Here is a 25,489-nt window from a genome sequence, read left to right as displayed (position 1 = left end):
TTCATAGTACCTAATCGGGCTGGCGAGAAAATACAAAAGGATCGGCGAGCACAATGTTGGGCACCGCTGTTGTACTATATTTATAATTAAATTTCAATAGCGAGAAGACATTAGTCGCCAAAAAGAGCAATGAATCGCCAAATATGGCAGCCGCTCAAATGTCATCGCTGATGCGGCTGAGAAAGAGAGAAGCAGCGGAGCCTGTGTGTGCAGAGCACGGAAAGATCCCTTGGAGGCAAGGTCGTTACTCTTGGGCCGGGATTTCCGTTCCCACACCACTACGGGCTGTCGGCTACAAGTGATTCTTTCTCATTAACTACGAAACGCTGTTTCTGGCAACCTAGATTCTAATCGATACTGGACCTCTTGTATCGCTGTAGCAGTTCCCTGCGTATAAATAATAGATTTTTTTTTCTTTTCTTTTTTTTTTAATGTGGGGGGAAAGAAAGGTCCTTCTGTATTGGAAATTACTTTTCGTATTCGTCTTCCTTACATTCGAAAGACGTAATATACGAAATTAATCCACATATTATTATATGGCTATACTAAAAAATTATCGTACATATTTTTGATCATTTTTAAAGTTTGATTTTAATAACTTTTTAAGAGGTGGTCAGACGATTATTAGGCCTTTAAGTGAGCAAGTTGGGAGTTATCGTCTGTAAAGAAAATATCTGATACAGTTCTGATAAACTGCCAAAATATATTGCATATAATCTATTGGGATATATAGATTGGACTATATATCCAAATTGGGTCTGTAGCTTATATCTAGTTATTGGTTCTGTAGGTTATAATCTAAAGACCATGGTGGACAATTTGAGAAAATGTAAAATATGTGGAATTTATAATTATCTCAAGTAAACGTAAATTTACTGCTAGCAAAAAGTAAGAATTTGTTAAACAAGTTTTTCTTTTTGGTGTTAGGAAGTAAATTATTAATAAATTTTATTCTTTAAGAAATTAATCTGTTATTTAGTTAATAATTTTTAAACCGAGAAAGTTTTCGGCGTGGAAGTTTTCATTCCTTCAAAGAATTATCACATGTTCGAAATTACTTTGAAGCAGTTAAGATTAATGTCTTTAGCAAAAGATTAATGTCTTTTTGAATTGGCAATGGTAATTTTAACATTAATTATATTGATTTATCTGTTTATGGTTCAATAGTTTAAATTCTATATGAGTTCCAGCAGTTGGAGACATACTTCCATTAACGAACTTGTGCATCTCCTCTAGCTGCCCCCCACCCCCAAATTTTTTTTAAATCTAAAAGCTTTCAGATTTTACATTACACCTTTTTCTTTTCTTTTCTTTTCTTTTTTTTTTTTTTTTTTAATGTTTTGAGTGTTACCTTTATTGGTTGAATATCATGTTCTTCGCACTTAAACCATAAAATTCAGTTCAACTGCAATGTCGCAAAATAATTTTATATTGAGCATATCTTTAGAATTTCCAAAACACAGTCTCGTATGCTGGATATAATCCCCCCCCCCTCCGTAAAGTGTGGATATTGCTCTCTTTGAAATCGTCAAGTTTGTTAATCAAAAATTCGTTAAAGTTTTACAAAATTTGAAATCGATAATAAAACAAATTCCAAATTTGGGCTTCCAGATGCTCGGATGGAATCGTACGTTATTCAAAATTGGATGGCTCTAGGTACCATTGTTTTATCACAGTGCGTGAAACATATATACATTTATGCAGATTCTTCATTGTTTAATTTCTTTAAATATAGTACAGGGCTATAATATTTGGTGGCAACAGTTTCAAAAGTGATTCGCCGTTTATAGTGAATCAATGCAAAATGTCAAAACAAAATTAACCCTTTCCGACACACTACCTTTTAAAATCGGAGTTTTGATATTAAAAAAAAGTTGGCAGTCTAGGCCTAGAGGAGTACACAAGTAAAATTTTGTGAAGATAACACCTATCGTTTTAATTCTGTGGCACAATGATTGAACAGAGCTTCGAAAAGAGTGCTGAAACGAGCATTGTTGTCAATGAACTGAACCGATGAGATGCGGAGAAACAAAGAATACAGACTCTTAGTTGTCCTAGATTATCGGTGAGCCCATTCTGGGCACACGTAGGGTTCGCCGTTTTATTTTAGGCAAGATTTCAAGGTAAAATTTTAAAACTAATATAGTAGAATAAGGAGATTAGCCTACAGCCAAAAAAAAAAAAATAACATAGAAATTCCTTTTGAAACAAATCCTTTTATACCCTAAAAAAATCTGGAAGATTTCTTTGAAAAATGAGGGTCTTAAAAAACTAAACATGGCTAAAATGTATGGACTGGTTTGTGTTGAGCTGCCATCTACTAGAAGTAAAGAAGGTTCAGAGTAACCACCTATAAATCCTTTTTCAGTCAATTTTTCTGTGCGTACAAAAGGAACTTTTTAGGCGTGTCCAGACCGGACACACTGTGCCGCAAAGGGTTAATTAAACCCTTCTGGGCTACTAATAATGCAGCAGATGAATCGGGGAAGATTCCAATAGTAAGGGTTACTGGTGAATCGGATGAATTGGTACGATTTTGACCACAGGATGAAATGGAAGAAGACGAATGGGGAAGTTGTCTATCGGAGGCTGTTGCCACCATTTTTTCAAGTAACCTTTTTTACTTCGGTACTCTTGACTCAGCCATCCAAAGAAAAAAGGAGAAAGAGGGGAAGGGGGACTCAGAGTTGGGTTGTGGCCAGTTCATTTATGTTTATTTGTAGCCATAGAACCCATTCCCATCTCAGTCGTGACAGCTTTATTCCCATCTAAGCGCGATCTCAAAATATCCCCACTAAGTTAATTGTTTTAGGTTACTAAACAGTCTGTGTTTTTATATCCTCTTTTATAAATAAAAAAAAAGTATATTCAATCAGATCCACTACAGATTTCCATTTTTATATTGACATGAGAGACTAGCGCCACATATTAAGGCTTAACTTTGCGTGTGAATAATTTCTATCATATTTCCAAAGGAACTTCTGTCGTAACCTGTAAAGCAACTAGCTAATTAGACAAAAAAAAAAAAAAAAAAAAAAAGCGGGAAAACACTGGTTCTAAAATAACCTCCTTAAGAAAGGTCAATTAAGAAGAGGCAACCGATTCACTGCATGGTTTTGGTATGAAAAAAGGTGTCATAACCTCCCCTTTCATTGCATTTGTACCAGGGGTGAGAAATGAAAGGTTGAGCTTTGTATGACTGTTATGTACAGTGTACTAGAATAGTTACTACGCTGTAGGTACTATAGTAGGGATATGCTGTCAAACTCCATTGTAACGAACCCGATTTGCAACGAACGAACAGGCTGGCCTATTTTCCTGTCCACTTAATGTTATTTGATACGATTATGGAGAACTTCCAAATGTATAAAAATCAGATATAATGAACTTTATGGATATCTTAGACTAAACCTTTTATTATTATTATTATTTTTAAATATTTTTTATTGTTTTCCCAGAATTTATGCAAGGTTTACCTGAAATATTATTACCATAGAAGGGGGTCGTTTTGGCATTTTGCGTCGATTCACTGTAAATGTCCGCATCACATTTCAAACTGATGCCACCGAATATTATCGCCCAGTGTTATATTTAAAGAAATTAAATAGTGAAGAATCTGCGTGAATGTTTCTCGTATTGTGAAGAAACAACGGTATCTAGAGCTATCCAATTCTGAATAACGTAGTCCTCCAACCGAACATGGGCACTTTGAAGCCCTATTTTCGAATTTGTTTTATTAGCTATTTTAAATTTTGGGTTAACCCAGAAGGACTATTAATTTCGTTTTGTCATTTTGAGTTGAACACTTTACATATCGGTTTATTTTTCTAAGTGTTGCCACCGAATATTACAGCCCTGTATTATATTTAAAGAAATTAAATAATGAAGAATCTGCATAAATGTATGTGTGTTTCCGGCATTGCGATAAAATGATGGTGCCTAGAGCCACCCAATTTTGAATAACGTACGTTTCCACCCGAATATGGGCATCTGGAAACCCAAATTAGGAATTTAATTTATTAGCGAATACATATTTTGTAACACTTTAACGAATTTTTGATTAAGAAACTAGACTATTTAAATAATTTTTTTTAGCATTTTGTGTGTTACCTTTATTTATTAAATATCATATCTCATGGTCTATCTTATGATCTTCGCACTCAAACCATAAGATTCAGTCCAAAGGCAATATCACAAAATAATTTTAAATTGAGCATATCCGCCTTTAGAATTTCCGATACACTGTCTCACGCGCTGGAGAAAAAAAAATGTTTTTTCTGTACAACGTTGCCATAGCTCGCTTTTAAATCCTTGAGTTTCTTAATCAAAAATTCGTTAAAGTGTTACAAAATATGAAACCGATAATAAAACAAATTCCAAATTTCGGCTTCCAGATGCCCATATTCGATGGAGGATTACGTCATTCAAAACTGGATTGGTCTAGGTACCGTTGTTTTATCACAATGCAAGAAACATACATACATTTATGCAGATTCTTCTTTATTTAATTTCTTCAAACATAATACAGGGCGATAATATTGGCTGGCAACAGCAATGGCAATAATGTACGAGAGGGGAGGGAGGGGGGCATTTTTATCTCCAGCGCGCGAGACTGTGTATCAGAAATTCTAAAGATATGCTCAATATAAAATTATTTTGCGACATTGCAGTTGAACTGAATTTTATGGTTTAAGTGCGTAGAACTTGGTATTTAATAAATAAAGGTAACGCAGAAAACGTTAAAAAAATGCTCCTTTGGGCGTAATGTAAAATCAGAAAGCTATCAGAGTTAAAATCATTCATGATTATGTTATTCAAATTCCATCCATGTTAAAATGGCGGATAACATTTCAGGCGACTGTTCCTTTTTCTTTAAAACTTTACCTTTCCCTGTGTTCTAAACAAAAGCTGCGCTAAGCTTGTGCAACCAGAGTTCTCCTAGAACTCGGATACACAATAAAAATATCTTGGAACATCATAATGGTATCCGTGATTACTGAATTAACGAACTTGTATAAGTTCTTTGGTACCATTCGGTTTCTTTGAGCTGTCAAACGGACTTCTGCTCAACATTGTGATGAAAATTTTTGTTCTTTAGTTTCATGTAAACCAGGGCTATACAAGTGATTCGTCTTTTTAAAGAGCGGAAGTTTTTTAGCCTTATTTCCCCAAATGGCGTTAGCCAAGAAGGTCTTTAGTGTCGAAACGGCATTTTCCATTGAATCACTGTAAAAGCCCGAATCACTTTTCAAATTGTTGCCACCAAAAATATTATCGCCTTGTGTTATATTTAAAGGAATTAAACATAAAAGAATGTGTATGAACGTATGTTTCTTGCACTAGGAAAAAGCAACGGTACCTAGAGCCACCGAATTTTGAATAACGTAACACTCCACCCGAACATGGGCATCCGGAAGACCGAATATTGAATTTGTTTTAATTGTCTGTTTCATATTTTTTTTGATTAAAAATCTCAACCATTTGAAAGCGAACAGTGGCAACACTGTAAGGAATAAAACATTTTAACCTCCAGTGCGCGAGACTGTCTATTCAAAATTCTAAACGTATGCTGTTTTTAAATATTTTCAGGCCGAAGTGGCGCTAGGCAAAATGCTCTCGAAACGTGTCTGTAAATGGAGGGGGGAAAAAAAAAAAAAAAAGGCTGTTTGAGTTTTAATTTTATTTATATTATCAGTGTTATATAAGAGTCATGTGACATGAATTAGTCTCGAAGTGACGCAGTACAAGATGAGATTACTATTTTTAAAATAGAAGGGGGAAATATATTTGATTTAAGCATTAAAATGCTGTTGCTAATTTAAATTATAATTTATCTTTTGCATTTTTTTACGTTACATATGGTGTTGGTGTTATTTAATTATGGCAAAGCACACGAGGGTTATCTGCCTAAGGAGGAGGGATGCCTTCGTGGAGGACTTTCTAAGGGAAACTGGCTCGTATACACGTTATACATAGGGAAAACCACGAAAACGTCCATGCAGCCAGCCCATTCGCGGGATTCGAACCTCGGACCGAACTACCAATGTTCAGCGACTTTACCGCTCGGCAGCTGGTGGGCCAACCTTACATATGTATATATTTATTTATTACGTTATTTTGTAACTTTTTCGAGTCTAATAATTTGAACTGTAAATAGAAAATAATTTTATGATATCATTATCACATAATCGTATACATACGGATAAATAGAAAATGAATTAGCAGTAAAACAGTGTGTTGTAAATGTAGCAGAACGCTACACAATTCGCCAATTTTTAGCCAAAATATTTGGCATGTATGTAAAAATAAGATTAATTTATTATACACGAAATCTAAACTACCTTTGTTCCTGTGGGACTATTGTTTTCGTTCTGCGGTTTTGCGTCGAATCATTCTGAATGTCCGTTTCACTTTTCAAACTGTTGCCAGCCAATATTATCGCCCTGTATTATGTTTGAAGAAATTAAATAAAGAAGAATCTGCATAAATGTATGTATGTTTCTTGCATTGTGATAAAACAACGGTACCTAGACCAATCCAGTTTTGAATCACGTAATCCTCCATCGAATATGGGCATCTGGAAGCCGAAATTTGGAATTTGTTTTATTATCGGTTTCATATATTGTAACACTTTAACGAATTTTTGATTAACAAACTCAAGAATTTCAAAGCGTGCTATGGCAACGTTGTACAAAAAAAACATTTTTTTTTTCCTCCAGCGCGTGAGACAGTGTATCGGAAATTCTAAAGGGGGGTATGCTCAATTTAAAATTATTTTGTGATATTGCCTTTGGACTGAATCTTATGGTTTGAGTGCGAAGACCATAAGATAGACCATGAGATATGATATTTAATAAATAAAGGTAACACACAAAATGTTAAAAAAAAATTATTTCGGTTATTAAATACATTCTCTTTACGAATAGGAAAAAATAGATCTCGTTAAAATAGTTTTGCTAAGAAATACAAGTATATTAGAAACTTGCTGACTGAGGCTGGTAAACGAATTATCAGGTTCACTAAGGAAGGAAAAGATAATGTTATTTTATTGCTGAGTTAATTCAAGGGCATTTGATCTCTTTCCTGTTGAATTGTCTTTAGACTTTCCTGAAAGAGGCGTACGAAAGTCTTCAAAAACAGCTGTTATTCACTCAGTATCTGTATCGAAAGTTTTTTCATTTTATCCTTCTGGAAGAGTGATCTCAGACGCCATATGGCAAGGTCATATGAAAATGTAAATATTATTTTGCTTCCGATTCATCAACACAATTTAAAAAATAATAATAAAAAAAAACTGAAAGCTTTCAGATTTTATATTACGCCCAAGCGAGCGTTTTTTCATTTACACGTTTCGATAGAATTTGGTTTAACATCATATTGGTCTAAAAATATTTAAGAACAGCATATCTTTAGAATTTGCTATAGACAGTCTCGCGTGCTGGTCATAAAAATGTCTTATTCCCTACAGTGTTGCCACTGCTCGCTTTGAAATTGTTGAGTTTTTTAAATAAAAATTCATTAAAGGTTTGCAAAATATGAAATAGACAATAAAAGAAATTCGAAATTCGGTATTCCAAGTGCCCGTGTTCGGGTGAAGGACTACCGTTATTCAAAATTTGATGGCTCAAGGTACCGTCGTTTTTTTCGCAATGCAAGAAATACAGATTTTCCATTGTTAATTTCTTTAGAAATAATACAAGGTGATAATATTTCTTGCCAACAATTTGAAAACTGATAGAGTCGTTTATAGTGCTTTAACGCAAGTGTCCGTTTGGTCTAAAAGTCTATATACAAATAATAAAAAATTGAAAGTTTTTAGATTTTACCTATATTACATCCATTTTATTTTTAACGTTTCGTGTGTTACCTTTATTTACTAAATATCATGTTCTTCTCACTTAAACCATAAAATGGTATGGTTATTGAAATATGAAACCATAACATTTTAACCATAAAATTTTATGATTTAAATGTTATGGTTTATTATTTCAATTCAACAGCAGGATCATAAAATATTTAAAAGAGCGTATGTTTAGAATTTTTGGTGCACAGTCTCGCGCGCTGGAGATAAAAATATTTTGTTGCCATTGCTCACTTTGGAATCGTTGAGTTTCTTAATAAAAAACTCTGCTGTACAAAATATGTAGTAGATAATAAAACATGTTCAAAATTCCAAATTTGGGCTTACAGATGCCCATATTCATGACGTACGTTATTCAAAATTGGATGGCTCTAGGTACCGTTGTTGTATCCCAATGCGAGAACATACATACATGTGATGTATCAGCTTTTGTCCGGAACAAATAGATTTGTGAAGATGTAGTCGTAGCTTAAAGTAATCAGACGATAAGTTTAAAAAACAGGATCCATTTATTATTATTCAGGAGAAATAGCAGTTACAAAAATCAGATATCTGAAGTAAATAAAAAGAATTACTAATAACTTTTTGTATGAAGTTTACTGCATCGTGACATTTAAGAAAACGCCCCGATATTCCTTTTGCGAGTCTTTTTATAGCCTCTGGAAAGGCGGAGCTTCCAAGAAATGACGTCAGCCTCGTCAGCCATTCCAGTTCGCTTTAAATATTTCCAGAACATTCTATAACTGTACGTATAGAAAAAGGCGGGAAAAACAACTTGACTACGGGGTTGTGGATTTAATTCCACGTACTTTCAAATAAGAGAACGTCGCCATTAAAAATTAAAAGAACATACAGTTACTAGTTTGACTATGGAATTTTATTATTACATACATTTAAGCAAAATTTTCAATATTGAATTTCTTTAACTATAAAACAGGGCGATAATATTTGATGGCAACAATTTAAAAAGCGATTCGCCGTTTATAGTGAATCAACGCAAAATGCCAATACGAAGTTATTATCCCTTTGGAATGGTAAGTTTTGTGAACAGAAGCTTCTCCTACTAATAAATGTTCTTTAAGTGAATATAAAAATTAGCCTCTTTTTTTTTAATTAATGTGTGTAAAATTGACAGTCTTGTAACTAGAAATCGGGAACGTATTTGCATTTCTCATAGACTTACTGATTTAACTCCCTTGTTAATTTTCGGAAAATGTAATAAGTTTATTGCAGAGAGCGCTTTAGCTTTCTCAGACATCGTGATTTAATATAATAAATATATCATTTTTCGCAGTTATATTAGGTGCCTCGTTTCAGACAATCAAACTAGACTAAATTTTTTGAAATTGGATATTTTTTAAATTAGGAAATATAAGCAATATAATTTGCCCGGAAAATAAGGTAAATAGTTAATTATACGATAAATTAAATGAGTAGGCTTAAGTTACAAATATGTAATTCTGTTTTGAATGGCAGTTGAATGTGGTGAATTAGCTTGTGAACGGGATGTGCTAGCTGGTAAATGGTTCAGTTTCAAAAACTTCAGTTTTTAAAATTTATTTCCGAGTTTTTATGCGTATATTTTTAAGATTTCCGCCATATGTAACATAAATAATTTGTATCCTTTGTCTTAAAAGAAGTAACCAAACTAAATTCTTGACTAATTAATTGTATTGCGCATATTAATTAACCATGTTATCTTTATGACGCAAGTCTTAGTTTGTACCAGTTGACCAGTCTTCTATGGAGGCAAATAATTCTTGTATCCTTTGTCTTAAAAGAAGTAACCAAACTAAATTCTTGACTAATTAATTGTATTGCGCATATTAATTAACCATGTTCTCTTTATGACGCAAGTCTTAGTTTGTACCAGTTGATCAGTCTTCTATGGAGGCAAATAATTCTTGTATCCTTTGTCTTAAAAGAAGTAACCAAACTAAATTCTTGACTAATTAATTGTATTGCGCATATTAATTAACCATGTTATCTTTATGACGCAAGTCTTAGTTTGTACCAGTTGACCAGTCTTCTATGGAGGCAAATAATTCTTATATCCTTTGTCTTAAAAGAAGTAACCAAACTAAATTCTTGACTAATTAATTGTATTGCGCATATTAATTAACCATGTTATCTTTATGACGCAAGTCTTAGTTTGTTTACAAGATTAATTTTAATTCAGTAATGAACGAAAGTTGTCATATGGTACAAAATATGCAAAAGTCTCTGGGCATGTTTTGAAGGTTGGGTTGGATTATGTAAGGTTATCTGAATGCGACAGAGCACACTATAGGGCTATCTGTGTAACGGGAGCCTTCCTGGAGGACTCTCTGAAGGAAGTTGTCTTGTATTCACGTTCTTCATGGGACAAATTACGAAAACCAACTATGCAGCCAGCCTGTTCGCCTGGGATTGAACCGAGGTCGAACTTCCAGTATTCAGCAGTCTTAAACCCAGATTGTGGTGGGCGCGAAGACTGAGACATACTTTCTTCTGGATATTAGTATAAAAAAAAAAAAAAAAAAAAAAAAAAAAAAGAATAGGTTGCTTTATAATTTTTCTGTAGGTCTTAGATATTCTTTTTTTTTTTTTTTTTTTTTTTTAAAGTCCAAAGGGATTTGAATCCCGAAGGACTATTACTCGTAGTTTCGTTTTGGCATTTTGCGTCGGACTCATAAATGTCGGTTCACTTTTCAAACTGTTGCCACAAAATGTTAGAGTCCTGCATTATATTTGAAGAAATTAAATAATGAAAATCTGCGTAAATGTATGTATATTTCTCACATTGTCATAAAATAAAGGTACATAGAGTCATAGAATTTTGAATAAATTAATCCTCCAACGAATATGAGCATGTGGAAGACCCAATTTGAAATTTGAAATTTGTTTTATGATCGATTTCCTATTTTTTAAAACTTTGACGAATTTTTGATTAACAAACTCAAGGATTTCAAAGCGAGCAATGGCAACGTTGTGCAGAAAAAACATTTTTATCTCCAGCGCGTGAGTCTCTGTATCGGAAATTCTAAAGATATGCTCGTTTTAAAACTGTTTTGCGATATTGCTGTTGCACTGGATCTTATGGTTTAAGTGCGAGAAACATGATATTTAATAAAGAAAGGTAACACACAAAATGTTAAAAAAACGCCCCTTTGGACGTAATTTAAAATCTGAAACATTTCAGTTTTTTTTTTTTTTTTTTTTAAATTTTCAGTGCTACAAATTTGAGGAAAATACTCTTGGTCATAATTGCACTCTTGTCATACTTGGAATCATCTTAATGTTACATGTTAATGCCATTAATAAATGACTCAGCTTAGCATCACGATTGGACTATTAATTAAGTCTTTCAGAAGTCTGTGGAATTATTCTCGTACCATTTATGCATATTGAGAGAATAATTCCTCGGAAGGTTATGAGGTATTTCTCCCGCCTTCTTAGCATGCCTTCGTGGTGTAGTGGTCAGCACACTCGGCGATTATTCAAGATGTCCGTGGTTCGAGTACCAGCGAAGGCATTGCACATTTTTCAGTCTCTTAGCATCACAAATCTTAATTTCTCTACAGTGGTGCCCGAACTGAAAAAGGTGATGGATGATGATTCACCACCACCAGGATTTGGCGATTGGGTCCCCTAATCCTCAGCCATGCTTTAAAAGGGGTAGTATATAAGACATTTCTCCCGCCTTCTTAGCATGTCTTCGTGGTGTAGTGGTCAGCACACTCGGTGCATATTCGAGAGGTCCGAGTCCCGCGAGAGCATTGCTTATTTTTCATGTCTCTCAGCATCAAAAATCCTAATTTTTCTACAAGGTGGAGCAGTAAATGGAAGACCAGGTTATGTGCATTTCTAACATTTAAAAACACTTTTTCAATATTAGAAATAATAATAATTAATACAATGCATATTTTTCTTTTTCTAATTTTATCTGCAAGTTTCCGGAGGGAAGGTGAGTCCACCAGTGGTCGAGCGGTAAAATCGCTGAACACTGGTAGTTCGGTCCGAGGTTCGAATCCCGCGAACAGGCTGGCTACATTAGCGTTTTCGTGGTTTTACCCCATGTGTAACGTGTATACGAGCAGCCCTTGTGTGCTTTGCCGTAATCTTAATAAATCAAACCAAACCAAATCGGAGGGAAGGTAAAAAAACTGAAAATGTGCTCTTTGAATTTAAATCCGCTTATATCTGTAATCTTTTTTTTGGCCGGGGGGTGTAGAAAATTAGTTCTTTTAAAGGCTATCTCAGTTTTTCACGATGAAATAGTTATCGAAATATATTTTTATGTGATAATTTTTTTTTATTATTATGAATGTAGGGATGTCTAAATCCTGGATCTATTCTGGAAATCATCCTTGACGTAATAAATTAAATACTTCATAAAACAGATTGTAAATATTTTAAATGCAACTATCAGAATTTATTCATACTTAAAAAAGTCGTAGTGTTTTTTTTTTTTTTTTTTTTTTTTTTTTTTTTTTTTTTTTAGCCGTATACTCTTTTCAGCTTGCAGAGCTGTGTACTCTTTTCAGCTTGCAGAGCTGTGTACTCTTTTTCAGCTTGCAGAGCTGTGTACTCTTTTCAGCTTGCAGAGCTGTGTACTCTTTTTCAGCTTGCAGAGCTGTGTACTCTTTTCAGCTTGCAGAGCTGTGTACTCTTTTCAGCTTGCAGAGCTGTGTACTCTTTTCAGCTTGCAGATTCGGCGTCCTGGCAAAATAAAAAAAATGTTTCCTACCTCATATGCTGTGTTATTTGTTGCAAACCTTGTCTGTAAGCGATCTAGTGAAACATCTTGAATAATTAAGTCTTTATTTATTTATTTATTTTTTATTAAAGTAGTATCTGAGTCTTTACATGAGGGGTAATTTATTGTGAAATGATAATGCGTTCCTCCTGCTTGCTGTTTGGGATATTTTTAATAGCTCTTTTTTAGGAATAATATTTTATGCTCTATGTCTTGAATTCCTATATGATTAATTCTTAAAATTAAATTAGTTGCCTAATCGGAAGCATTTAGTTTAAAATTGTTTTACGCTTTAAACTGGAATTAGTATATGCTCGCAGAAGTTGAAATTCCAGTTTTTTTAAGCTGTGATTTTTAAATAATTTTCAAGCATTTAAAAAAAAAATTTAATGGTAAAATGTTCATGGTATTTAACTATAATATGAAATTATCTGATTGCAGTTTAATTTAATTTATTTATTTTGAGTGGTCTCCGAAAAGTTCTGTACACGCTTTTGAACATATGGCTGCTCATACTGCATGTAATTATGCGATATGTATTAAAATATCGTCCTTTCCTTCTTTGCAAGATCGGCTGGCTGGAAATGAAATGGTGTGTGGATATTGTGGGCACGGAGGAATCTAACTTGTAGCAAAAGGAGTTGTTTTTACTAGATTTAAATGTATTTTCATGGGCAAGCTTCCCGCCTTCTCCATTTATGCGTAAAATCTGAGAGCAGGAGGGGGGGGGAACGAAGGAAGTTCTTTTTCACGTCTTCCTTCCTTTCATTGTTTCATTGACCCAAAATATTTCATGCTCCGTGATTTGACGCTTTCCCCCTTTTTTTTTTTTTTTTTTTTATTGCTTTCCATATGGTAGTTTGCAGGCCAGCGATTACGATATGCTCTAACTATTAATTTTCTTTGAATGACGTCATACGACATTTGACGTTTATGTTCCGTCATATTCTTGAGAAAAGTCGATTTAAAAATTTTTCAGTATCACACACTATCTGTATTAAATTTCTAACAAAATAAAATAAAAGGTAAGAAATTCGTCATAAAAATGTTCAGCTGAAACGCAGCGCAGAAGTATGAAATATTTCACAAAATAATATCATCTCACAAATAAATAATTCCTCAATGTCTTAAATTTCTCACGAAGTAATATTAATAATCCTGAACATGATGTAGATTATTGTGGCGATAATGTAATTTCTGGTTAATAGAGTTACCGCTTAATTTTTTAGTAGCTTGAATGGCAACGATATGTATTAGCGGTAGAAAACTTCAGAATATGTGCCTAGAATTTTCACATAACAATTTAGTCCTTAGTGGGCTACGGCCAAAGCAAAATTTATAAATTCTATGCACTGAAAATAAAATGAACTATTAATTTAATATGCTGTATACAAAGTTGTTAGCTCAAACAAAGCAAAATTTATGAGTTCTATGTACACTTGAAAAGAAAGCAACAACCAATTCGTAAATAATTTTTTGTTGCCAAACTAGGAAACAAAAACTTTGGACAATTCAGGTCATGACATATGCCTGTGACGTTATGATTTAAATTTAATTAATGTAACAATTTTTTGTCAATAATAAACGTGGCAGTAATATACCGTGTCAACTTTCTTCATATGAAACAAAAAAGTTGCCAACGGCAGCTATTTATTTTAAATGCTGACATTAAAGAAAAATTTTCGACATACAATGACGTCACATGAAATCGCGTGCTTTCTTCAACGAGAGAACATCACCTCATATAATAATAATGTATTTAATGTTTGGCAATGCTACTTTTATTTCATATTTTGTAAAACTTACGAATTTTTTATTAACAAACTCTACGATTTGAAAGCGAGCAGTGGCAACACTTTTCGAAAAAATAAAGTTTATTTCCAGCGCGCGAAACTGTTGCCACTCGGAAAAATGAGCGAAAAAATGTGCGTTTTCAGAGTTCTTAATTAATATCTCGGCTGATTAAAGTCGTACGAAGATTAAAATGGTCGAAGTGAATTCTCACGAATTTTTTTGGCATCCAAGAGTACCTCTCCCGCCGTTTTGGAGAAGATTTGCAAAGAATTTTTGTTTTTATTTTGCTTTTTATGTGCTTTAGAGCTTCATATAAAAAATGCATTCGCTTTTAATAGCTGATATCTTGATCGGAGAATGTTTGTGAAACGCTGGGAGATTACTAGATCTAATAATCTGAACGAAGAATGCTACCATTAATATTATCATGGGCAGCAACAGTGCATACGTTTCAAGGTAGCACTGTAAGATTATGCAGTAATATATCTAGAACGAAAACACTTCGCAGCAGGTCAAGCATATGTCGCCTTGAATAGTGTGAAATCATTAGATGGAATATTAATTGAAGAACTGGATTGCTCAAAACTCACTGGAAAGGTTGATTGCAATAATGAAGCATTACAAGAGATGGATAGAATGAGAAATTATAGACCACCATCAGTTTCATAAATTAGAAATGAAAAAATGTTAATGAAAAGTAACTAAAATAAAATATTTCTTTGATGACCTAAGTAGGAACTAAGCTAATTTTTTTTTTTTTTAAACATTACTTGTTCGACTCTGTTTATTTGACATGTCTTTTTGATACGTATTTTTAATGAACAATGAATGTTCTATAGTCAAATTCGAATACCATTTGTTGTTAAACTTGCGAGGGAACGTATGGCTATCTAGAGAGTATAATGTACTTCCAGTTATGCATTACATGCTTTTTGTTCTGTATACATATTGCTGGCTTTTATTTTCTGAACGGTTTTTGAAGTGTGCGATGGGAAACTGATAGGCCTGCTTTTACGGAAGCATTATTTTTAGCTTCAGATTGGAGGGGCTGGGGAATGGGGGAAGAGCAGACGAAAACATTCTCACCCGTGCAAAAATAAAATGGGGTAGGAGGGGGTGTATCATAAATACCCCCTAGTCCTTTTGAGTTTGAAAATACCCGTGTGCTAGAATGCTGCAACGCAAGGTCGCCCAGTGTTGTCTTCGGGCAGAGCAAGTTCTGGCTTCTTTCCCACGCCTCACGGGGCTAGAGGGCAAGCCGTGGGTAGCTTATTTCATCTTACTTGGAGAAGCTATAATGTGGCTAATAGACCTGCAACTGGCGTCCTTTTCTTCTAATTCGAATAGAAAGAAGTGTTGACAATAAAGAGATTTCTAAATATTGCTTAAGATTTTCCCCCTTCATGAATTAAATGCCGTGAAGTAATGCAATTCTGTTCCATGTATTGTTTGAAAAACTATTCAAATTCCTTGCTTTTATGTGTAGTATTAAAAAAAATATTATTTGTATTTAAAGAGTCTTCCCAATATTGCTTACTATTGGTGTAGTAGATGTTTCAAAAATCATCATCATAGTGTTAAATTCAATTCTGAATATAAATTTTTTGAATCAGAATTATATTGGTGTGAACAGTTCTAAATTTAGATCTCTTTACAAAAACACTTATTTTTATGCTTTACAAAAGATACGTTCTGTTCAGGTTGGCAATGATAAAATTATCTAATCAGGTTTGTTCCACACCACTTCTTGTATGGGATAATTAAATCATTCTTGCAATGAAAGTAGAAAATAAAATGTATACTATTTTTTATTTGCTAAAATGTTTGCTTATAAATGTTTAATTGCTTTTAGTATACATCTAAAACTTTTCTGGGAATAATTGTAAAAGCAAATAAATAAACAAACAAACAAAAATGTGTGAATATTTGGGCCAAAAGAAACTTTTTGATCTAGAAATTTGTTTCAAACAGCTATCTAAATTGCTTAGTTAAAAAATAAATAAGTAAAGAAAAACAAAATTAATAAAGGGATTTCAAATTTAGGTATTCAAAATTCTGTCCGAATGTAACATATTTCCTGTCCTAATTTCAGTCTGCACCTGCTGTACATCATTTTCAGACTTGCTATTCAACAACACATGTTTTAATTAGCTTCACAGATAATGGAAAGTTAAACACAGTATGCTGAAAGGTACCAGAGTTAGGGCAGGTTATGTTTTTAATGTTAATTTTGTCCGTGAAGTGCTACTTCAGTCACATTTAGTTTAGAAATTTTAAGCTTACTGAAGAATAATTAAAAACCTGAAAAAAATCAATTAAAGCATAATTTAAAAAAATCTGAAAGGTTTCAGATTTTAAATTACGTTCAAATTTGCGTTTTTTTAACATTTTGTGTGTTATCTTTATTTATTAAATATCATATTCTTCGCACACTTAAACCATAAAATTCAGTTCAAGAGCAATATCGCAAAATAATTTTAAATTGAGCATATCTTTAGAATTTCTGATACAGTCTCAGGCGCTGGAGATGGAAATGTTTTTTCTGTACAACGTTGCCGTTGCTCGCTTTGAAATCCTTGAGTTTGTTAGTCAAAAATTCGTTAAAGTTTTATAGAATATCAAATCGATAATAAAATAAATAAAATAAATTGGGCTTCCAGATGCCCATATTCGCAGTAGAATTACGTCATTCAAAATTCGATGGCTCTATGTATCGTTATTTTATCACATTGCGAGAAATATACATATATTTATGCAGATTTTTCATTATTTAATTTCTTCAAATATAATGCAGGACTCTTAACTTTTGTTGGCAACAGTTTGAAAAGTGAATCGGAAATTTATAGTGAACCATCCCAAAACGGAAACAATAGTCCTTCAGGAACAAAAGCCCCTTTGGACTAAAAAATAAATTAAAACCTAGTTTAAAGAAAAGAAAATCTGAAAGGTTTCAGATTTTGAATTACGTACAAAGGGGCGTTTTTTTAACATTTTGTGTGTTACCTTTATTTATTAAATATCACGTAACAGAATCGTAAACAGAATAGTAACTTTTAAGTTTTGCAGTAGTGAAACGCCGTGATTTCATGTAAACATAATAGTAAAAATGAGATGATAAAATACTAGATGAGTAAAACAAAGTCCAACAGCTTTGCAAGTAAAATCCTATCAGTTATATCCTATAGTAGAATGAACAATTCTTGTAAATAATTATTGAGTAAATAAATATATACACTTATCAGATCAAAGCACTGAAGTGAGTTTTAAACATAAACAGAATAACAAGTTTTTGTTTACAGTGGTGAACATCGATTATTATCTGCAAACAGAATAGTAAATGAAATTGATTAAATGCTAAAACAACGTTGTGGAATTCAACACACTAAACAACTTTCGTTCAAAATTTTAAATATTCCACATCATTCAATTGCCACATGCAAAGGGGGGGAACCTAAATAAAATTAAATGAAAACATTCATAAATGATAAACTTCACGTCATCTGAAATCCAACATTCTCCCATCAACAAGAGCTTAACTTTCTGCAAATATTTATATAAATAGAATATTAAACATTTATATAATAATAACATTACACAGTAAAACTTTTAAAAACAAACACAGTATTTTAAAATTAAATAAAAAAAAATCTGGCTACACTAAATTCGCACCCTTACAATTACCAAAATAAAGCTGTAGGTTTGCCACAATAAAATATACAGCCGGAAACCACAACCAAATCAAAATCGCGCCAAATAAAAACATTCTCGCCAAGTTTGGCGCTCACCCTCCCATTACGGAATATTAACCAATAAATGTATTAAAAATGAAGATTATTAGTTTTCATAGGGATGAATTGGTGTTTCTGTCATATGTTTTAAACTAAGTGATAGTGATTATTCTAAGTGCGTGTATAAAGGTATGAAGCAATATTTGCCATTGAAAATTTTGTGTACTTGAACTCTTTTTTTATAACTTTTGTATTTTTTTATAACTTGAGATTAATAGATTTTTGAAATTGTTATTATATTGCATCTATTTTTTTTTTTCAGGCTTCCACTTAAGTGGCATAGTAACTGCGCCTAAGAATTCTAGTAATAATACACACCCTAGTTATTCAGAAATTGAAAAAAGATGTCGAGTGTCTATTACATTTGACAGGTAACTATATTTTTATTATAGTGTTACATATAATTCTATTTCTTTTAAATTAGTTATATTTATTATTGAGTAATGCATGTACAGGACTTCTAAGCTTCTGTTACTGAAAAGTTTGACATTTTTGAGAATTTAAAGTAAGTCTATTTTTTTACAGTAATGTTGTTAATCAGAAAACAAACAAAAATGCTTTTAGCGAAATATATAACTTTAAAGTATTACTTTTTAAAAAGTTGCAGTTTAAGAGTTTTATTTTATATTCTTGTGTAATTAGTTTTCTGTTTATGAGAAATTATATCAATGTTAGCTAATACATATTTAATGCTCTTATACACTTGAAATGTGTTGAACTGTGTAATTTTCTTTATTCTTTAATTTTTTTTAATTATTAGTCAATCATATGACATGACTGGTGGTATAAAAAGTGAACTTTAATCAGTTTTTATGTCCCCCTATTTTAATGTAAGCAAACATTTCCTGTGATTTTGAAGATTTTATATTGTGTTTGTAACTAAATTTTCCTAATTTATTCATCCATTTTTTTTTTCATTTGGATGAAATTTTCTTTTTTTTTTTAATTACTTAAATATTTTAAATTTATGTTTTATAAAAATTTTGTTCAGGAATGTGAAGACAGACTCCAGTTTAAATTCTTTTACATATTCACAAATGGGATTTGTTTACAGCTTTTTTTTTAATTGTTTTGAATTTTTATTTATATATTTAAATTTGTTGCTTTCTCACAGAACAAGAGTATTGCAAGGAAGGTAAATTTGTTTCATTCCATATTCAAAATCTGGTCTGTTCTCGTGTTGTATCTAAGTTTTAGCAGTAGGTGTATGAAATTTGTATTTAAAATTTTAGTTCGGTGTCACAGATTAGTTTATAAATTTAGTCTAAATTACTTATATTTAGGAACTCTTTTATTTTATCTCTTTTTAAAGCATGCATATTATTTTTTTATAAAGGTCTAAGCAAAATCTTGTTATTTTTCTCCTTCCTTCTGAAATGTATTTAATTTATTTATTTGTGTGTGTGGTTCCATGATGAGTTTTTATCCTTACAGTGATTTGCCGAGATGCATTCTCAACATAACATTTATGAAATTAAAAATCATACTCTGTTGTGTATTAGTGTTATCTTAATTTTATTACAGATATAAATTATCTTGTAAGATATGTAACACCACAGTTACTAAATCAGACCTTTTCTTCTTAACATCTGAAGTTATTATTTCTACTTTGCAAAAAGTAAAAATCCATGTTCTCTCATATAAGAAGTTGTTGCATATTAACGAAGATCCGTGGAATACAGAATAAAAAATTCTTTTATTTATATACTCTATATTATAAAAGTGTGGGTTTCAGGATGTAACAAAGTGAATCATTGGAAAAAATATCTGTGTGTCTTAATTTCCTAATAACTTTTTGCAACAAACTTATTAAATATTTATACAATTTGATGCATTGTAAAATATATATTGATGCTTTAATAATATCTATCTTGATTACAAAATTTCTAACTTTACTTCCTGTGCAATATTTGAGCAATATATAAATAGCTTCTATATAAAATTCTTCTGTAAAGTACCATATTTCTATTTTTTTATTTTTATTCAGATGGTAATATAACTTTAACTTTAAATTTGCTTTTTTACGTATTTACATGTTTGTTAAAATTTAAATTTCATTCTGTGCAGCAATGGCGCAAAGAATTAGTTAAATTTGTATTTAAATTCAATTTATTCTTTTGAAACAATTTTGTTTGTACTTAGCGCTAATTACCTGGTTTGTTTCTTTCTTTTTTCTTTTTTTTAAAAAAATACAACTTTCAAATTCTAATAGTTTTGTTTTCTTTTAAATTAATTCTAATTTTAAACTCACTCTCTAAATAATTTAGTTTAATTAATTTAAATAGTTTAATACAATAGTTCAATTTTAATTAATTTTAGTGAATTAATTAGCAATAACATTTAAATTCCTAGTTTTTTAAATTAGTGAATTTATTTTCATGGTTTGGTTTTGCACTTGATTTACTTGTGCTATCTGAATTTAAATGATATTGTAGATTAGTTCGAAAATTAAATCTTTTATATGTTTGCAAAATTATTTTAACTTTAAATTTGCTTTTTTACATATTTACATGTTTGTTAAAATTTTTGTTATGTTTTGACACTTTTCAATTCATATTTATAAAAAAGAAAGATGGAAAAAGAAAAAAAAAAGGGGGGGGGGAAGAAATTTGAAGAAAAAAAAACTCTTTAAAAATTTAAATATTTTTAAGTAAGTTTTATTTTATTTAGTTGTCCGAGGGTCTCCCACCCCTCTGCCTTACCACCAAACCACACGAGAGAACTTTCGGCTTACTATATAAATTTACAAACATTCATACCTTCCTCTGGGATTCAAACCTGGGCCTTTTGGTACCGCTGTAGGCTCCTCTAACCACTATGCCATCTGGGTGGCAATAGATTCGTTTTGTAATCAATGTCTTTTAAAAATCTACCCATTTTTTTTTAAATGCAGTGGTAGAAGTTTATATCAGTTTTCACATAGAAAGCTGTAATCTAATAGCAGATTTTAACTCCAATGCATTTAATTTATATAAATTATACAAAAATATTGAAATTTATGTCTGAAGTATCTTAAGGTCAAATGTAAAACTGAAAAACAAAGGAGCTAGCTAAAATGCACCCCTACAAGAGGACCTTTCCGTAGATTCTTCTAGCATAAATTCTAAATATACAATTAAATATCATATTGTATGCATGTCATATATCTATTTACTAGAGAAATAAAAATACAGAGTTTTGAAAAAATTGTCATTTAAATTAAAAGCCAAGGCAGTATCTAAGTATAAATTGCATTTACTTTTAAAAGATAAGTGGTAGTAATGTCAGTGTAAACAAGCATTTTTGTTTACACTGATGTTACTACCACTGATACCCCAGATTAGTTTACTGAGCATACTAGAAATGAGAAGAATAGTAGGAAATCAAAATTTAAACTCAGTATAAATTAAATAGAATATAATCTGTACTCTAATTAAGAGTGTTTTGTGAAGTGTACATATAATTATCAATTTTATACCGATGTGAAATTTTATATTTATGACTAAATGATATTGAAAGAAACTAAAAGTAAAACCTGTCAAAAGTGTTACAGTCAAAAGTCGTTAATTCGGACACCCATAATCCGGAATGATCTATAATCCGGACCTCAAAGCTAAAATCTTTCTGCGCATGCGCCGCATTAACGCATGCGCATAGGCGTTTTACTCGTGCGCGCAAGACATTTACGACTGCGCATATGCGTCTGCGCAAGTGCAGAATACGTTTTCGCGTGCGCGTTTAATATATAACGGACGGTATCAGCTAAAATTATCTATTTCAGTTAATGTTGATGATTGCGTTGTTCCTTAATCTTCGAATTGGATAGGGCTTATTATTTTTTGCAGACTGTAAAAGCAATTTTCTAAAAGTAAGCTTGAACTTTCGATTATGTCAAATAGAATTTCCGATGCTGGAGCTCCCAAAGGATCTAGAAAACGAAAATATGTTTCGATGTCCATCAAAGAAAAAACGAATTGCTACAAAAAATGGATAAAGGCATATTCTTTGTTTATCTAACCGTTCCGAAATCTGTTTATCAATTTCACGCTGCTCTGATCGGGGGGGGGGACGTCGCGGCGCGCAATGAACTGGAAGTTGATTTATCAACACTATCGTTATCTTCAGGGCAGATGTTTTTATTTTATTCGGCTTATAATTCCTTACTAAATGTAGTATTTAATTTCGATGTACTCCGTCTTTGATATGATTTAAATCAAATTCCTCGTCATTATAAATATCACGAATACAAATCAAATAGTTTTCTGGTTGCAATTTTCTAATTTCGGCTATGCGTAAGGTATGCTTTACGCATCCGCGCGTTGAAAGAAATGTTTAATAAAGTAAACAAATAAATATTAGGCTTCTTTTTTGGTAAATTTTGATACCCTTTAGATCATAATTGCTCATTATTTTATAAATTACGGTTTCATATTTTTAATTTTATAATTTCTGCATGCCATCTTACCAGATTTAAACTGATGATCTATAATCCGGAAAAATCGATAATCCGGAATCGCCGAAGTCCCGACGAGTCCGGATTAAAGACTTTTGACTGTATTTTATTGAATTTGCTCCTTGATGGAAACTGAATGCACTTTGTTAAAGAAAAGCAATGTAGGTACAACTTCAAATATTATTTCCATTTTATAATTGTTTTATTTCTCCTTAGGTGTAAAATAACATCAGTAACTTGTACATGTGAGACAAAAGATATTTTCTGGTGTCAACATGTTGTAGCATTAGCTCTTTATAGGATTCGAAATGCCGATAGTGTAAGACTTCGAGTACCTATTTCAGGTGAGTAATTTTCTGACTTTGTTTAATAGAAGTTTAATTTTTTCAATTGTTTTTGTTTCAATTGTATTCTGTTTAGGAAAGGGAGGGGGCAAAATTTAGTGTTGGAAACTGTTTCTCAAAATTTTTATTGCTATGTGGTTAACATTTATTTTTGAAACAAAGAATTCTTGTTAATCAGGGTACTGGTTTTATTTTGTAGAACATGTTACTTTCCATTCTTTTCTCACTCTTTTCTTTCTAACAAGTTCTGTTTTATATCAAAATAAAATATCTTAATTTAGAAGTGTGAAATGTGATATTCAGATTTTTATTTTATCAAAATAAAATATTTTAATATAGATGTGGAAAAAATATGCATTCTAATATATTTTATTTGTAAGTCTTGTTCTATTTAAGAATTATTGCATCTGGAGCTGTTTAATGATGTTTGACAAAATATTGGTTTGTTATTATTATCAATTGTATTGCATTTGTGTAGGTGTTCTTGTTTTCTGCTTCTGTCAGATTTCGAAGCTGCTTATATTTCTAATGTCTTGTATTGAATTTATAATTCTACTTCTAATCTTATTAAAAATTTATTGTTTAATATTAAAACTACCAACAATTAATGCACATTTTTTTCTACTACAGTGTATAGATCTTCAAACATTTTGGTACTTTTCCGTTTTGCCAGCGCAAACGATAAAGTCGCCAATAATGGTACAACTGATGCCAAACGGAATATTTTCACTGGTACCCTTTTACAGCTCATTTTCAAAACAAGTCGCAGACATTTCTTATCAGATTGATTGTTTCTTTCAATACTGGTATACAATTACATAGAATTTTTGTCTAGATAGTTAAATTTTATGCCCTAAGACCATTCGTGGTAATTATGTCAATTAGGATGCTATCACACCGCTCACCCGAAGGCGAAAATATAGAAAAGGCAAAATCAAGGGTTAAATTCATCAGTTCTAATAAGAATGCACTAACGAAGTAAAGCAATGCGGTTTTACATAGTTTCTGATTAAGCTATTCGTACGAATTGAAATTATTCTTGCATTTAAACTTGTATTCCAAATTAAGATTTAATGTAGAGACTGAGAGAATTAGTTTTTTGTAGCGTAGTTTACATGAGATGAGATCACTTGGGGTCACGTGATACGAACCGGCGAATCAGACTGTTGAAGCATGAAAGCATAGTAAATTTTAAATTAATGTCTTTTCACAAATTTATTGTCTTTATTTACTGGCTTTATACAAAATTTTAAACCATATTAAAATGTTTATGCCTTCAAAATAAAAAATTCTTAGAACTAACATTTGTTAACATTTCTTATATGTATACTGTATGCTGTCGCCAACAAAGTCTGCTTGGCGAGATTTGCGCCGGCGAAACGGAAAAGTACCAACATTTTGACTGTTTAGTAAATTGTGATCTTAATGCCTGAAAAACTTGAGTTCTGTGTTAGAAGGTTTCTTCAATGTAAAAACAGACTTAATTCAGACTCATTTGTAAGCTATAAAATAAAGAGGGTACATTTTTAACTTTTAAACTATTTATTTATAATCATAGAGTATTATATATTACAGAGAACTCCAATACCAGCATAGTTCTATTTTATGTGTTTCCAAAAGTGTTGCTATTCAGAAGTTACTCAATACTAAATGTTGCCATTTACAAATTATTAAATATTAAATGTTACATAAGCAAGCTTGTTACATCAAAAGAAATTCCAGGTGCTAATTATAATAAAACGTGGGTAGGAGAATTCGATGAGTTTTTAATTAACATATCTGATTCATGTATATTATTGCCAGCATATTTTAAGAACAAATCAGTATTTTTTGCAGATTTTGCATAATCTATGTACATTAGCATTATTTTTAGTCTGGAAAAAGAGAGATTTATGTTCTTTGCTATGCATATGAAAATATCATCATTTAAAAACAATGAAAATCGATTTTTCTGAAAGTGTAACACATTCAATTGCATTTTTGTTCAAACAGGGATTTTGAAGACTTGTTAGTTTTGTCATGGAGGTATTTTTAGTACAATTCCTTCAAGCAAAAGTGTAAGAAAAGTGAATTTTTTCATAGACCTTTGGAGGAAACATGTCTTACATTTTAATTGTAGTTGCACATTACTTTTAGTATTACCCCCAATTTTTCTTTAATTTAATGAATGACTTTTTAATATATGTATAGTTAATATAAAATCTAAACTTACTTTTCATTTTATATTTCCTATTTAGAAACACTACTGCAGTTAGATCGGCAGCAGTTACAAAAATTGGTACAGTATCTCATAGCGGAGCACCACACAGAAGTTCTGCCAACTGCACAAAGGCTAGCAGATGACATCCTTCAAACTAAATCACTAATAAACAGAATTGCCGGTAGGTGCAAATCATTATTTTCAGTAATTGCCCCAACTAATTTTACTTCCTTACTCATAATTTAAGAATAGGTAAATATTTTATATAAAAAATAATAAATATAACGTGTATCTTTTTAATTAGTGAATTTTTTATTTTTAGCAAACCTTTT

The 25,489-nt window shown here is 31.6% G+C and overlaps 1 protein-coding gene across 1 annotated transcript in view; it reads left to right on the top strand.

The window, feature by feature from the left end:
• LOC118189626 (zinc finger SWIM domain-containing protein 6-like) overlaps positions 1 to 25,489 on the top strand; it is a 247,508-nt gene that overhangs the window by 182,686 nt on the left and 39,333 nt on the right. Inside the window, exons 2-4 of the mRNA XM_085821174.1 lie at positions 18,444 to 18,552; positions 22,830 to 22,957; positions 25,195 to 25,338. Of these exons, the coding sequence (XP_085677300.1) occupies positions 18,444 to 18,552; positions 22,830 to 22,957; positions 25,195 to 25,338 (381 nt within the window). The remainder of the gene's footprint in view (positions 1 to 18,443; positions 18,553 to 22,829; positions 22,958 to 25,194; positions 25,339 to 25,489) is intronic.

This window comes from Stegodyphus dumicola, chromosome 7 (assembly GCF_044657685.1).
Source record: "Stegodyphus dumicola isolate Sdum_Otavi_A_Nest chromosome 7, ASM4465768v1".
NCBI classification, from domain to species: domain Eukaryota; kingdom Metazoa; phylum Arthropoda; class Arachnida; order Araneae; family Eresidae; genus Stegodyphus; species Stegodyphus dumicola.
Note: the sequence above shows the minus strand (reverse complement) of the source record. Positions and strands in the feature narration are given on the sequence as shown.